This window comes from Natrix helvetica (assembly GCF_964273705.1).
Source record: "Natrix helvetica genome assembly, chromosome: 12".
NCBI classification, from domain to species: Eukaryota; Metazoa; Chordata; class Lepidosauria; order Squamata; family Natricidae; genus Natrix; species Natrix helvetica.
In genome coordinates this window covers 13,072,325-13,089,575 of record NC_138556.1, presented here as the reverse complement: position 1 = coordinate 13,089,575, position 17,251 = coordinate 13,072,325, and the positions used below count along the sequence as shown (strand labels likewise).

Here is a 17,251-nt window from a genome sequence, read left to right as displayed (position 1 = left end):
TGCAACACCTCAAACCACAGCTCAGCAAACGAAACGGGTTCGGTGACTGGCAAAAGTTCACCAATGAGTCAGGGGGTTGAACCAGCTTCTCCCCACTCTTAGTTCAACACAACTTTAATGACCTAGTGCATGGTCCAGCAATCTTAAAACACTCAAAAGGGCCACAAAGGTTCTAACTGGAAGCCCCCCGTTCAATTCTGGAGACAACCGTAAGTCCAGTTTCCCCAACATAGAGTCTCCTCCTAGCGCGGCGTCCTTTGTCCTCTGCCTGTCCTAACTGACAGCCTATCAATTGTGGAGCTGGCTGGAAAACCCACCCCTTGCCATAGAGTCTCCTTCTGGCGTGCCATGCTTCCCTCCCCCTCCAAAAAACCCCAGAAGCGCCTCTCAAAATTGTGTTGGCGACTGGCGACAAGGAGCTGCAGCAGAGGGATGAAAGAGCCACATGCGGCTCTAGTGCCATGATGGCGAACCTATGGCACATGTGGCAGAGGTGGCACGCAGCGCCTTCTCTGTGGGCACACGAGTCGTCGCCCCAGCTCAGCTCCACCGTGTGCGTGCGCATATCTCCTGCTGGCTAGCTGGTCTTCAGGTCTCTGCCGCGCATGCACAGGGTGCATGCAGGGTGGCTGGGCATATACATGCGCAGGGGGATGGGGCGCTTGCAGGGGGTTGCATGTGCAGGGGCGGGGGGCAGAGGGCATGCGCAGGGGCCAAGCACACATTGAATTTTGAGGGTTCAGGCACATGTGCGTGCATATGCTTTGGGCACTCAGTCCGGAAAAGGTTTACCATCCCTGGCCGAGCGATTCCCAGTTCATCGCTTTAAAACTTCCTTAAACCCTTGTTTGTAGCAAGAAGAGGCATTAAGATCTGAGAAGTGCCCATCCAAATATAAATTGCCTGGGATATAATTCCTACAAACGTAATTGCTACTCTGACACACCTGGCTAAATTCATATATATGTACTTGTACATGTATGGAGACACACACACACTTTTGCAAGCTACCATGAAAAGTTTGGGGACCGCATTGCTTAGATTGGGGGGGGGGGGGAAGAGCCAGTTGGGAAGTGAAGAGTCCTAAAGAGAATTCTAAAGAGAACTAACGCTTCTAATGTTTTGATCGCTGCGCTTTTATGCCATTGTAAGCTACCCAGAATCATTTTGGATGTAGGGAAGCAGATGGCACACAATTTTAATTAATAAATAAACTCGAGGGTGACAGTCTGCCGTTAAGTTTTCGTCCAGCACGATGCATAGCTCATTCGTATGCCTGTTGATTTGGAAAGAAATTGGATTGCATCCCGGGGCTACTGCAAGTCAAGTGCAGCCTTTAACAAGCTGGCATTCTTAAAAGACATGAGGACACGCGCAAGTTCTGAGAACCCCTAGCCAGCTTTGCAAGTCCTGGCTTGCCATAACCGGAACTGGCAGCCTAATCCCACAAATTTGCTAGGATTGGTAAACAAATACCGTTAACGACAGAGAGCTGCGGTGCTAATTTGGAATTCTGCAGAAAGACATTGCCTCAAAGGAGATGCCAATACTTTCCTGGGTAGGGGAATTACAAAAAGGAAGGATTCAGTCATCAACCTCGCCTGGACAGAGAGTTAGTAAGGACTCCCCAAAAATCTCCTCCTATTTAAAACTCACAGGGTGAATTCAGACCAGCGATGGTGTCTTAGCCTAATCTATTTTACAAAGATGCTGTGGGAATAGTATATCGGTAAAGGTAAAGGTTTTCCTCGCACATATGTGCTAGTCGCTCCCGACTCTAGGAGGCGGTGCTGATCTCTGTTTCAAAGCCGAAGAGCCAGCGCTGTCCGAAGACGTCTCCGTGGTCGTGTGGCCAGTATGACTAAATGCGAAGGCGCACAAAACACTGTGACCAAAGGTGGTTCCTATTTTTCTACTTGCATTTTTACATGCTTTCGGCCTGCTAGGTTGGCAAAAGCTGGGACAAGGAACGGGAGCTCACTCCATTATGCAGCGCTGGGGATTCGAACTGCCAACCTTTCTGATCGACAAGCTAAAGGACTTAGCCACTGAGCCACTGCGTCCCAGGGAAGAAAGAGGAAGAATCATATACCCTCAATGCATCGATGCATATTTTAATGAGAGATTCCAGACTACGCCCGCTATCCCTATTTCACCCGGTAACTACTCAATTTGCCCTCTTCCACCCCCCCTCCCACTGTTATTTAAAAGATGCCCACCTGGGCTTCAGCACTGCATACACCCAGCAGATTTGAGCAATGCTTTGACTGCTGACTTATCTGTGGTGCAACTAAAGGGATTCAATCGGATGATGCCTGTAATGTGCGGGTGTGGGAGAGATCCCACCCTTTCGATGAGAGCCCTTTTCTCCGCCCTTCTTTCAGCTGTAAGGGAAGCACCTGTCTTCTTCACAGCTCTTCCCAAGCCCTCAGCATTTTAAAAAAAAAACCTGATTGAAGTAAGCCTTGTTTTAACTCTGGATAAAGGTAAAGGTTCCCCTCGCACAGATGTGCTAGTCATTCCCAACTCTAGGGGGCGCTGCTCACCTCCATTTCAAAGCCGAAGAGCCAGCGCCGTCAGATGTCTCCGTGGTCATGTGGCCGGCATGACTCAACGCCGAAGGTGTACGGAACGCTGTTCCCTTCCCACCGAAGGTGGTCCCCATTTTTCCACTTGGATTTTTTACGTGCTTTCGAACTGCTAGGTTGGCAGAAGCTGGGACAAGTAACGGGAGCTCACTCCGTTACACAGCACTAGGGATTCGAACCGTCGAACTGCCAACCTTTCTGATTGGCAAGCTCAGCACCTTAGCCACTTGAGCCACACTTCCCACTGTTTTGACCCTAGAAGGTTGAAATCTGCCGGAGGAGGGCAAGGGGGGCATGCAGCTCCAGAGCCCAAGCCCTGAAGTCTGGTTGGCACGCTTGCCACCACAAGGGTGCTCCTGCACAAGGTTCACAGCCTTGGAGAGCTTGCCTTGGCAGAGCTGCCTCCTCCCCGGCAGCTGGCAACAGGAATAACCATCTTTTCTAAAGTTTCTCCATTGCTAACCGTGGCTTGCCACCCACACCCCACCCCCTCCTCAAAACCTCACTTCTTCCGGAGAATGTTTCAGCACCAGGGACCGTCAGCCAGAGAAAACCCGCGCCCTCCTCCCTCCAGATGTCGATGACCTTCAAGCCCCAGCATCTCTTCCGGGAGTTACCAGCCAGGGTGGTACAACATCTGGAGGGCCGCCGCCGCTGCTTTGCCCGCCCACCCGTCTCCAGGGAATCGGGCTCGGCTCCTCCGGCGGCAACCCCAGAAAGGCGCTCTTGGAACCGAACGGAAGGGACGGTGTACTTTTCAGGGCGGGATGATGGGAGTTGTAGTGGGTGGAAGGAATTTGGAAAGCCAGGGCTGGGGAGCTCCGCTGGCTGAGAGCCACGGGAACAGCGGTGAAAGCGGTCTAAGGGAAAGATGGTCAGGGGAGCACCAGGGGTCTCCAGTTGGGGAAGACAGCCTCCGGCCAACTCCGACGGAACTCCCCCCGGAGGATGGGGCAATCGGGAGGGTACCCCCGCCGCCCAGCCTTGAGGCACCCATTCCCGGGTCTGCGCCCCAAGCCGGGCGCCCGAGGAAGCGCGCAACCCAGCGATTCCCTTCCGACGCGCTCCGACTCAGACTCACCCCATCTCCCGGCACTTGTCTCCGGCCCCGAAGCTGGGCGGCGAGAGAGCACTGGCCGGCGGGGTCTCCTCGCCCCCTCGCTCGCCGGCGCCCAGCGCCGGGCGCGTCCCGACCTCGCACATCCAGCTGTCCGAAGAGCGCGCGTCCTTTCCGCTGGGGACCCGGGCTCGCCAAGGAGGCGCCCCGCCGGCCTGGCTGGACTCTGCCCGCTCGAACCCACCCCGGAGCGCCTGCGGGGGTCGCCTGCGGGGAGCCCCCCGCGCCGTCGGGAAGGGCCGGCTGGGCGAGGGGAAAGCAGGCAGGCAGGCAGCGGCTCCAGCGGCGATTCCTACCTGCTTCGCCCGCAGCCGCCTCCCACTCGCGGGGCGGAGAGAAGCCGGCAGCACGCGGCGGGCAGGCGGAGTCAGGGGCGGGCAGGCCACGCCGGGTACCACCGCCCAGCCGGGCGCTCTGGCTGCGCTCGATCCTGAACCGCCACCCGGCCGCGCAGCTGTTTGGCAAGTTCCCTGCTGCGTGGGATTGGGAGGGTTTCTTCCTTCCCCGGGCGTTGCGCAAGGGCAGAATCGGAGAAGGGTTTCCTTCGGGGTGGGCAGGAAAACGCTGTTGGGGGCTAATTATATAAGAATCCATCCGATTTGTAGGCTGAATGTTTCACAGTGAGTGAGAGATGCATTTTCCTCTCTTTCTCTGTCCTCATCTGCTCCCGCGCAGTGGGTGTTTTTTTTATGCATCTTGAAAGCAACATCTTTAAAAGGTGAAGTTTCCCCTCCCACGTATGTGCTAGTCGTTCCGTACTCTAGGGGGCAGTGCTCATCTCCGGAGAGCCTGCGCTGTCCGAAGACGTCTCCGTGGTCTACCTGTACCTGTAGGAGAGAATATTGGTAGCTCAGGGTTGAAGTGAGCTTGGTTGTTGGCTTGCAGAAGTCTCATGACCCAGCTGGGTAACATCATTTTAAATCAATCCCACCTGCATTGTGGTTTAACAGTTTTGAGTGACCCCCGCCCCCAAAGAGTCCTTAATGGCCTCAAACCCCTTTTAATCATTCTTGTAGGAGCTTAAAGGAACAGAGGCCCCTGCCAAGATTCCTCATCTTTCTTCCCAGAGGCTAATAGAAAGAGCTAGATTATATTTACATTAGTTACATGAGATTAATATTTAGTCTGCAAAATGTTCTCTAGTTGGCATTTGCCACCAGCAAGAATGGCAAAAATGTTCCCAAACGTATCACCAGAGTGTTGGAAATGTAAACAGGCACAGAGGTCCTATTATCATTTGTGATAGACCTGTCCATCGGCGAATAAATATTGGCCAAAGATTAAAAGGTGGTTGGAAGAGATGATAGCACAATCAACAGACCTAAAACCAGAGTTATTCTTAGGTATACTACCGGGGAAATACAATAAAAGAATGATAGATCTAAGGTTACACGTAATCACAGCAGCTAGAATTACGTATGCACAAAATTGGAAAAAAGGAAGTACACCTACAGATGAAATGGAAATAAAGAAAATATTAGAAAGTGCTGAAATGGACAGGTGAACAATGGAATGGAATGATAAAGGAGAAACAGAATATTACTCAATATGGGACTTATAGTATAAATGGCTAAATAAAAGGTGCAGAGATTAGAAAATCAGCCATGAAAGAAGATTAACAAATTAGAAAGAAATGCAGGCATAAAAAAATATATAAGAATATATATTGTAAGTAATAGTATTATCAGATTGGATGCATTGATCGATTCAAATGTATAGAGCAGTGATGGCGAACCTTTTTTGGCTTGCATGCCACAAGTAGGGGGAGCGCAGGGGGGTGGAGTGCGGGCGTGCCACACCCATAATGCAACGCACGACACCCCCCCCAGTGCGCATGCGCGCAAAACGCGCGACACCCCCATTTTACATGGTTTTTTTGCCCTCCCCAGGCTCCAGGGGCTTTATAGGAGCCTGGGGAGGGCGAAAAGAGCCTCCCCCGACCCCCCGGAGGCCCTCCGGAGGCTTCAGGGACTGTCCAGAGGCTTCCCTGAAGCCTTCGGAGCGCTTAAAACCACCCTCCGAGCAAACCGGAAGTGACTTATACTGTAGAGTAATAAAGGTATAGAGTGTTATGGCACAACTATGGAAATAATAGACATAACTCTGTTGTATAATATCATTATTTTGAAAAGAGATTATACTAACTATACGATTAAGAGAATAACGGTTACAATTAGGGTGTGTAACACTATGCATGTATTTTAAAAGGACTTGATACAACCAGTAGAGTGTTGTTGCAAAATTGAAATTGTGATGTAGAATAAATGGAAAATGTACAATAAAAACATGTATACATAAACAAAGAAGCAGTTAGATTCAAATGATGGAAATGGGGGAGCTGGTTTGCTCCTTTGAGAAACCTTAGGAAGAACTGGGGATCCAGTGAGGAATATATGGACTGGGAGACCTGAAGCTCTAAGTCAGGGGTGTCAAACTCAAGGCCCAAGGATGCCTAGGTATGGCCGACGGGTCACCCTGGAAACAGTGAAGGACCAGCCCATGGTGACTCTGGTCACTGGTGTATTAACTATTGTAGGAAGTTAAAACCCAACCCTCTCCTAGAAGAATGAAATATCCTAGGAAATATTGAAAAGGCAGAATATTATATTTCCCTGGATGTGAAAAGGGAGAAACAAGTTTTAAAGACAGAGTAGCTCCTTGCAGCTTCCTGCCCATCCCTCTTTGTCAATGGGCCATTAAGATGCCCAAGACAGACTATTCTACATAATAAAGAGTTCTCCCCTTCAGCTCCATGATGGGATTAAGGCATGATAGTATTAGCCCTTTACCCAACTCACCACATGGCATCTGAGAACTCAACCAAACTTGAGACTCAAAAACACATCCTAGAGAGTTGACCCCGCATGACCCCAGGGGAGTCTGACAACCAATCAGAATACGTTTCTTACACAGGAACAGGAAACAGAGAGGTGGGGCTGAACAGATTATAAAAAGCCCAGCAAGCCCCTTCCTCGCGCTCTCTCTTCTTCTTCACCCAACATTGAAGCATGTGATCACCTTTTCTGTCCAGAACTCAAGCCATGTGGTCCTGCCCATTGTTAAAACCGTCTTTCCAAGCATCCTCCATGTCTCCAGTGTCTTTTTCCCCACTTGGAGCCGAACCCAGAAGGACATTTCTTCCAACACCATTAAGCAGACTAAGCCCGTGCTTAGGGCACCAAGAAAAAAACAAAACCAATGAAGATTTGTACAGTATGCACCAAGATTCGTCATTGCTTAGGACACCAGTAAACCTGAATCCGCCACGGCCTCTGGGCAACGAAAACAGAGCTCGGGGGAAGCCCACTCCGTTTTCATCCGCGATGGCCTTGTCCAGCCCTCTGCCAGTGAAAATGGAACCCGGGCAGGCCACACATGGCCTCCCTGAGCTCCGTTTTTGCTAGCAGATGGAGCCTCATTGAGTGAAGTTGAGCTGGCCATGCTCTGCCACGCCACTTGGCCACGCCCCCCAGCCACACATCCCCAGCCATGGCCCCTCCGTTCCCCTTCCCCCCCCCCCCCGAGGTCAAACACAGCCCTGACGCTTCCCTTCATGAAATCAAGTTTGACACCCACCCACCCCGCCCAAGGTCATTCAACCAGCAGCCTGCGTGGACAATGAAAGTAGCAGAGCGTGGAGGATCTTGTTTAGGTCCGGAAGCTAAGCAGGATTGGGCTTGATTAGAATTTGGATGGGAGATTGCCAGGCTGCTAAAGGCTAGAGTGGAAAGCCAACAAAAACAAGTACATCTGAGAATTTCTAAAGCATATCCACGTTGCTGCCAAGAAAACTGCACTGACTTGTTGGGGAGGTCAGCAGGAATTCAGCTTGACTCGAAGGAGACTTTAAAGAGGTATTCGAGAAAAATATCATCTTATTTTTTTAAACCTGTTTCCCCCCCCCTCCCCTTGGTGGAATTCTAAACAACCACCCTTGTACATTCCTGGCACTCCAGAACTTCTTACTCATCAGACGTTGGGTGCAGCAACAGCACTTGGGTGCACAAAAGCAACTTTCAAAAGAGAAACATATTTTTCAGCCAATCACGTCTTTCTAAGTAAGATTGCTTTAAATTCAATTTTCGGTAAGGAACCGGTTGCAATCAAAAAAGAATCTCTCGTGGCGACACGCAAGCAAAATCAATACAAAATCACGTTGCAGTAAAACAATAAACCAGGCTGCAGTTAAAGGCAGCAGCTGCAGAAAGAAAATTTAGAAATGCCACAGCCGTATAAAGCTATTTGGAATTTGACGTCTCGGAAGAAAAAAGGGTGAGGCCAAATTATTTCTGCCCAGGAGGAAACTATAATCTACCAGACCAACATGCATTAAGCCCGTGATGGCGAAACTATGCCATGCGTGCCAGAGGTGGCGTGCAGAGCCCTCTCTGTGGGCATTGGCGCCGTCGCCAGCTGCTCTTCTGGTTTCCAGTGTGTTAGTCTTTGCGCATGCTGGAGAGCCGGAAATCCGAAGACCAGCTGGCCAGTGTGAATGCATGGGCCAGACACCTAGTGCTCGGGTATCCAGTGCTCCAGTGCATGCAAAGACCAGCATGCCAGAAACATGAATACCAGGTGGCAGGTGAGCACATGCGCACCAGCCACCTGGTCTTCGGGTTTCCAGCAGTCCGGCGTGCGCAAGTGCACAAATGCACATTCTGGTTTGGGCACTCGGTGGCGAAAAGGTTCACCACCACTGCCTTAGGCTCAATCAGTGTTTCTCGACCTCAAGAATTTTAATCTACGTGGACCCGCCACTCCCAGAATTCCCCAGCCAGCATAGTTAAACCATACGGTGCTTTCAATATGATGCAAACACAACCGGTGTAAAATGTTAGAGCTAGTTCGCTTGAAAAGCCCGTGACCTTTATATCCGAGATTAATTTATGCAGGGCCTCAAGTGGCAAAATTTCAGAGTACAGGAAGAGTCGCTGGGATTAAATTTTTTGAAGAATGCAGGGTATCTGGTGGGACAGATACTAGTTCAGAAGCAAACTTTAAACGTTGAATCCTGAAAGAATTATTTCAAGATTTCTCTCGTCGTTATGCCGGGACAAAGGCTGAGTTTACGCGTGATGCTAAGTCCCGATTGGACATGTTCCATGTTGGAAGTATGTTGCAATGTGAACCCAACAGAACCACTTCCACATGATCTGCCCCCCCCCCCCCGTAGAATACTGAGGATCCGGTGGCAGGACAATTCAATTCAATTCAATTTATTAGATTTCTAGACAAGGGGCCAGGCACAGAAGTATTCTCCAGAGCAGGTCTGCCATCAGTTCACACCCTGCTGATGAAAGCCCAGACACGCTGGGCAGGGCCATGTTGCAAGGATGCCAGTCTCAGGGTTCCAAATAGCATCCAAAAGTAAATCAGAGTCCAAGGCAAAGTATTGCTCGAAGTTCCAATGTATGAAGAGAGCCATGTTGGCACGTTTGGGAAAACCCGAATCTGAAAGCTTCCCGGTTTTCCCCACCTAGTTGAATGTTCAAGATGTTGCCCCCGTACCCACAAGTCCATCCCATGGTCCAATCTTCCACTGACATGCTGGCAGTTCCACCCATCCAGTTCCGGTCAAGTACAGAGGTGCAAAGACAAGGGATGACCTTGGCTTTCTAGAAAGAAGTTTGTCATGGCTACATATCATCTAACTATGTACAATTGTCCCTGTCCCCCCCCCCCATTTTCCCACAATAGAAAATGCATAGTAGAATAATAGAAAGTGTGGCAGGCCAAAGATCCAAAAGGAAAGATGGCTGCAGGCCTGACAGCCAGACCTTTGCATCCTCAAGCAGCTCCTCTATGGTGAGCTGCTTCAAGGAAAGTGATGGCACGGGAGGCAAAGGAAGGGGTACAAAGATACGCTGAAAGCCTCTCTCCAGTCCCTGAAGAGAAATCGTCACCCCCTCCTGGGAAAGCCTGGTACAAGACTGATCGACACGGCGCACGCTGATCAAACAAGGCTGCCAGACATCGGAGGACAGAAGGACCACGGTGGCACAAGAGAAGCGTGCACTCCGCAAAGCGAGAGCTGCTCACAGTGCAATTTAAAAGTGAAATTCTATCCCAGGCATGATATCACGGTCCACCTCAGGGAAGTTCAGCCGTGTTTCATATCACCGGTGCCACCGATGGAATTACATCCCCTCCTCTGGTTATCAAACCCTTCAGACGTTTCAAGCCTTACTGTGAAGCGCAGTCTGGAACCGAAATATCTAGTTAAAACCGCGAAAAGCATCCAAGGCAACCGATTCTACACTTGGGACAATTGTACAGGGAGACCTCGATGTATGACCACAATCGAGCACCAATGCTTAACTTAACTTTATCTTAACTTTATTCAATTTCTAGACTGCCCCCCTCTCAAAGAGACTCGGGGCGGTGTACAGTCATATTAAAAATTGAACAACAAATATACATGGTATAAATACAAAATCCATAAATTAAATATAGGACTGGAGGAGGTAGTAATGATTCACTGTACAATTTAGTTAAGTTAGATTAAAATTGTAAAAATTATAAAAACATTTACCCTAAAAACTATCCCCAATAAAATATCCGCCAGGAGGTAGGAGTAGAACTATAAGTGGGCCAGGCCGGCTAATCGGAACAGGTGAGTCTTAAGTTTTTGTCGGAAGGAGCGGAAGTCGGTAGTGGTTCTAATCTCGGGGGGGGGGGGGGGGGAGGCCATTCCAGAGGGTTGGGCCCATCACAGAGAAGGCTCTACTCCTAGGCGCCGCCCGTTGGCATTGCTTGGTGGACGGCACCCGGAGGAGTCCCTCCCTGTGAGAGCAAATTGGTCACAGGGATGTATGTGGTAGGATGCGATCCCGCAGCTTCTGTTCTTAGGTAAAGGTTCCCCTCGCACATGCGTGCTAGTCATTCCCAACTCTAGGAGGTGCTGCTCATCTCCGTTTCAAAGCCAAAGAGCCAGCGCTGTCCGAAGACGTCTCCGTGGTCATGTGGCCGGCATGACTAAATGCCGACGGCGTACCGAACGCTGTTACCTTCCCACCAAAAGTGGTCCCTATTTTCTACTTGCATTTTTACCTGCTTTTGAACTGCTTTTGGTAGGAGTCATATTATAAGCCAAGATGCAAACAAGGAGATCATATTATAATTTAGCTGTTCCACACAGGAAGATATTCTTTAAGAGGCCTTCGGATTTCTCGAGCCTCTGTATTATCCAGAATGTTTTGATCGACAAAACAACAAACAGCAGAAAAACAAACTAGAATATATAAAGGAAAAACAACACTCTGCAATTTTGGAAGAAGCCAGCCTCATTTCCAAGCTAATGAAATAACAAAATCATTTCATTCTGCAAAGTACTTTTTTTTTCCCCTTCACATACGCCTGTAATTTGGGTGTTTTGAAATCTCAGCCTCTTGTCACTCAAATCCCCAAGCCTGAGAAAAATTGCAGACATCTGCTTAAAATATCCGTCTCTGTGTCATCAGAGATTCATAATCCAAATTCATGTAATGAACAGACGCCTATATTTCAAACCAACTAGACAGTTTAACGTTTTAATGCTTCCTTTTTTCCCCAATTCCAGTGGACATCATCCGGCACGCGGGCGAAGCCTGGGCACCGCAAATTGAAATGCTGCAATTAATTTTTAACACCGATTCATTAATTATCTTTTACGTCGCGGCCCTGAGCATGTGTCTGAGGGTGACGTATGTTATCCATGACCGTCATAAATCTATAAAGACCACATAATAAAAACAAAGCAGAAAAAAAAAAAAACCAGACTCCAGAAGAATGATGAACCTAGAGATGTCCAAAGACAAAACGCACCCCAGATCAAATGCTTGGAACAACAACAACAGATCTTTCATGCTTTCCAAAACAGTCACGCAGGGTCAGAGCTAACTAAAACCTGGAGCTGATGTTATTCCAGACCATGAGAAAAGGGAGAGAGAACGTCCTAGTTCCTGAGTTCTTCCAGATGACATCACCAAACCAGCAAGTCCCAAAGTTTGATCTTGGATCCTACTGGATCAAAACTTTGATCCGGTTGGATCAAAACTTTGATCCGGTTGGATCAAGACTTTGATCCGGTTGGATCAAGACTTTGATCTGGTTGGATGGGTTGATGCCATTGGAGGTAGATTGCCTTGTAAGACAAGTAACGTGACCCTGAGCCATGAAGGTGTTGTGGCCTGCTATCAGCCAGCAGAGCTGGCAGCTTATTCAGACAGTGAGGAGGTTGGGGAGGAACATGGGCCAGTCCTGGAGTCTGGGGAAGGCTCTGATGAGGGCTCTGCGTCGGAGGCAGAGAGGGGGCCACAGCTGTATGCCAGTTATCAGCTGCCTTCAGAGTCAGACATCAGTGAGGCAGACAAACAGCTGGAGCCTATTCCCAGTGTGCGCATGTGCAGAGATGCCAGATGAAGGGAACAGCTAAAGAACAGGGGTTGACTTGGGAGTAAGGCCACATGTGGGCAATGAATGGTCCCTCCCAGAGGAAATAAAAGAGCCGCGAAAGGGGAGTGGAATTTGCAGGAGACAATTAGTTTGCTTAATTGGTGTGTGACTCTCCAAGACTCAGAGAGCTGAGATATCCGCCTGTCAGCTCTCCAAGCCAGATAAGGTCTGTGACTGTAAATCCTCCCTTGGAAGACTTTGCTGGATGTGAATGAGCAGAATTCACAATAAAATAATAAAAGGGTTTTTGTCGGGACCAGGAGTTCACTTCATGCTCTCGGTCAGAACAGAAGGGCTTCGTAGTTCCAAGAAAAAGACCTCAAATTGTACCCCGAAACGCATTGATATAGCTTGCAAGTAACATTATGTGGCTGTACCTTGGTATTTCAGCATAACATATGTCTGTGTATGTAATTGCATGCACTGTTGCATTCTGGAACAGCTGGAGTTTTGGAGTGGCTGCCAAGGGGAGTCCCCTGTAAAGAGCACTGCAGTAATCCAAGCCCAAGGTGACTATGACATGAGTAGACTATATGCAAGAGGCAATTGCTGAAATTACTTCTTCAAGAACTAGGAAATGCACAGTTAGGCTTCCATGTCTACATAGAATAGAATAGTATTACAAAGTTGGAAGGGACCTTGGAGGTCTTCTAGTCCAACCCCCTGCTCAAGCATAACATTCCAGACAATTGGCTATCCAGGTTCATATATAAGGATTATATTATGTCTATCTTGTATGTGAAGGGACACAGTGGCTCAGTGGCTAAGACACTGAGCTTGCCAATCAGAAAGGTTGACAGTTCGAAATCCCTAGCACCATGTAACAGAGCGAGCTCCCGTTACTTGTCCCAGCTTCTGCCAATCTAGCGGTTCAAAAGCATGTAAAAATGCAAGTAGAAAAATAGGAACCACCTTTGGTGGGAAAGTTAATAGTGCTTTGTGCACCTTTGGCATTTATTCATGCCGGCCACATGACCATGGAGACGTCTTCGGACAGCGCTGCCTCTTTGACTTAGAAACGGAGATGAGCACCGCCCCCTAGAGTCGGGAACGACTAGCATGCTTGCACAGGGGAATATTTACCTTTTATCTTGTATGCCTTGTGTTCCCCCCATCTCTCTCTACAATTCTCTCCCACACACTCCCTCTCTCTCTCACACACACACACATACACACACAGCCATTGTCTGTTTTATTTTATTTTTTCAATTGGGTTGAGGATTAGTTACTTCGATTTTTGTTCACCCAGTAGGAAAGTAATGTTCACCCAACTCTTTAAATACGTCCAAGTCCATCTGCTATATACTTGGCTCAGCTTTCCCGTTGCCTTGTCCATCTGTTTTAAGTGTACTTCCAAAATGCCTCGTGACTTTTCCCCTTATGCACACAGTCAACATCAGTTACCTTCAACCTGTCATTTTCCAGATATGTCTGGACAGTTAACGCTGAGAAATTATTGTTCCAAAATATGGAAAGGACATCACATTAAAGACAATTGTTTTTGATTGGGGGGGAGGGATTGCATGGATTTGGCTCATGTATTTCCAGGTCCAGAATGTGATTCTAGATGGATTTTTTTTCCCTATCCTGCCTTTATTATTATTTTTATAAATAATGCAAGCTGGCGAACGTATCTAAAACAACTTCCTCATCCCATCCCATCATATCTAGCTGTGATGGCCTAGCGATGCCATAGTTCGTATGATTTACTTTTTATATTGAGTGCGATTCTCAGGCCGAGCCTTACGTACCCGTTGACACTATGCTTCTTTTAAATGTGATGTTCAAATCTTAACTGACTATTAAATAACCCCTTTTTTCCCCCAGGAATGCAAGAAAAAGAGTGAGAAAAGCTTCTGTTTGCAGCACATTTACTAGAATCTGATGAGGATGTGTGTGTGTGTGTGTGTGTGTGTTGTTATTATTTTTAAGAAGAAATTGAACAAATCAGTAGTAATATGAGAAATTTTCCTAGGAAACGTAGATAGGGAAAATAGTATACTGATGGGCTAAGAATCCGTTTTGCTCTCCGAATTCATGGGGACATAACCCCAACCCTAAGTGGGTTTCCCCCCATGGGATTTTCCCATGTATTTTACCGGGCAAGCTCAAAAAGTCAGCACCCTCCTATGCATACTGATAATGCTATGAAGCCATTGGTTACATCTTTTATAGTATTTCTATAGCAAGAATCACACAACAACAACAACAACAATAATGGCATCCTTTGCTTAGCAGAACATCCCCTGAATATTCTACTTTAACTTTGGGTCCTGAGCCCACATTCTGAAATCAAACATATTATTACATTCATTATACTTAAACCTTGAACGAGGGCTTGGACCTTCAGATGTAAATCCTCTCTTATAGTGAAGCATTCATGTTTCACAATCCTCTCTTATAGTGAAGCATCCATGTTCTACACTGGAAAAAAAACCTACAATGTCGGAACAAGATCCGTGGAATTAGCATCCAGAGAGCAGATGTATAGGCACCCAACTCGTAGACTGAAATCTTTCCTTCTAATGGTACGATGCTATATATTTTTCACCGTATCGTTCACTAAAACAAGGGATCAACGGACACATACAATGCATGCAAAGACTCTGACAGCAATCATGTTAGAAAGACAGGCAGGAGACCAGTACATAACATCCATGAACTCGTAACAAACCAGCAGAAGACATGTTGTGACATTTCTAAAGTTCACAACATGGTCTCAACCATAGTTTCAGTTGAGGAAGTGTGAGCATTCTAGACCAGGGGTCAGCAACTTTAAAACACTCAAAGAGCCACAAAGGTCCTAACTGGAAACCCCCTGTTCAATTCTGGACCGGAAGTCTGGTTTCCCCACCACAGAGTCTCCTAGCATGGCGTCCTTTTTCCCCTACCTGTCCTAACCAAAAGCCCTATTAATTGTGGAGCCAACGGGCAACAGGGAGCTGCAGCAGAGGGATGAAAAAGCCACGTGTGGCTCCAGAGCCGTGGGTTGCTGACCCCTGTTCTAGACCAAGCTAAATCCAAGAACATTAGAGAATTCCTAGAAGCTTGGCACTCAAGACTAGCCATCCACAGAAACATAGAGATAAAGCAGATTTACACACCATTCAAATCAGAAATAAAACAGCTAAGAAGAAACATAAAGATCAGATCACATCTACTCCAGTAGCCTACAGCCTTAGCTTTTTATTATCACTTTTGAATGGTTTGTAAATCTAATTTATCTGTCTACTGATGGATAATTTGTCTGGGTGCCAGGAATTCCCTTTTTGGGATTTGATTTTATCTTGATGTAAATGACATCAGTTACACTGTAATAAAGTCAAATCCAAAAAAATGTACCCAAATCTTCAAGAAGAATTGCAATCTGGAGTGATCTAAATTAGAGTTCTTGATCAACTATTAGATTCTCCATGTTTCCTACCTTAGTTCAAAGCATTATGTGGGGAAACATATGCCAATTTAGTAATGCTGTCCCCAGCGGAAAATTATCACTATAAAAGGGAGGAAACAGGTACTATTAAGAAAGCAGAAGGAAGGGAAGAATTCTAAAATTACAGAAGAGTTAATCCCATTTCTAAAAACAAAGGTTCTAGAAATGCATTTTAAAAATGTCTGCTCTTCAACATAAAAACAACTTTAAGAAAGCACAGGCAATTAACATTTAAAGGTCAGGGTTAAGAAAGGCTCTTCTAATAGGCATTGTTTTGGAAATTCAGTCCATCACAGACTGGGAATTTTTTGTTTGTTTTAAGAAATGAAGGTCGTTTCAGATTTTATTTTCCTGGGCTCCAAGATCACCGCAGATGGGGACTGCAGCCAAGAAATTAAAAGGCGATGGCAAATCTAGACAGCATGCTAAAAAGCAGAGACCTCACCCTGCCAACAAAAGTGTGCATAGCCAAGGCGATGGTTTTCCCAGTTACAATGCATGGCTGTGAAGGTTGGACCATAAGGAAGGCTGAGCATCCTTTGAACTATGGTGCTGGATAAGATGGTAGAGGAAGGCCTGGAGGAATGTTGTCCATTGGGTCGTGATGAGTCAGACATGACTTTATTACATTTTTCAGAAGTCATAGAGTTTGATGGAAATGGAAAATAATATAAACAAAGCAAATAAAACTTTTTTTTTAAAAAAAAGAAGTCTTTTTTAATTTTAGCAGCCCAGGACCAATGCCAAAGACTCCGCTTTAGCTTAGAGCTGGCCTTGCTCTTTAGTCAGCCTTCTCAGAGGGCATTGCTGTCCTTTTTCTAATTTTAAGGTGAGCCTTAAGACAAACTCCAGACACCAACACTGCAGTTAAAAGTCACAGGCAATTCCTGTAACTTTTAGAAAGCTAACTTGTTCAGTTGGGCTGAGGACTCTTACTTCTCAAATGCTTAAATGGAAACCTGATTGCATCGAATTCCTAACTTAACCAAACAGGCTACCTTTCCACACACAAGAAAACAAGCCAGAATTAAAACTAGCCACGCTTAGCATCTTCATGCTAGGTCTTCTGATGTGCCCAGATGGTGCCCCTTTTGCCAATTGGCAGCGTGAACTCTTCCTATTTCTGCATGCTTACAGGGGGGGGGGGGGAGCAGCATCTCCTGCTTCTTCCCTGGAGCAGAGGGGGCATTTTTCTGAATGGGTGTGGGGAGACGCTTCTGGAGGGGGCTGGGATCAAGAACCCACTTCCATCCAGGTTCTCTTTGGGATTCTCCAGTGTGAAGCTCCTTGCCTCCCAGCAAATCCCAAGAAAAATCTGCCAACCGAATGGCAAATGGGGGGAAGAACATGAAGTGGTGTGCAGCTTCCTGCCTAAGCAGGGGGTTGGACTAGAAGACCTCCAAGGTCCCTTCCAACTATTCTACTTCTCCCCTTCTCCTTTTCTCCTTCTTCTCTCCTTCTCCTACTACTTCTACTTAAAATTAAAATTCTATTCTAATTCTTATTCCTCGCTGGAACTGAGAGTTATCCCTAAAGCTTTCCAGGAAAGAAAGCGAAGCAACCAACAAGGCGGGAGAAGCACCGACCGCTGCCGGAATACAGCCGAACCAACCGCTCGCGTGCGGAGAGCCTGCCTTTTATACAACGCCGAAGCCCCGCCCAGCGCCCCGCCTCCAGGCC

The 17,251-nt window shown here is 47.4% G+C and overlaps 1 protein-coding gene across 1 annotated transcript in view; it reads right to left on the bottom strand.

Annotated features, from left to right (window-relative positions):
- The window catches only part of HOMER2 (homer scaffold protein 2), a 59,125-nt gene extending 55,106 nt beyond the window's left edge, over positions 1-4,019 (bottom strand). Inside the window, exon 1 of the mRNA XM_081964740.1 lies at positions 3,670-4,019. Coding sequence (XP_081820866.1) covers positions 3,670-3,791 — 122 coding nt within the window. The 5' untranslated portion in view covers positions 3,792-4,019. The remainder of the gene's footprint in view (positions 1-3,669) is intronic.
- Positions 4,020-17,251: the final 13,232 nt, after the last annotated feature.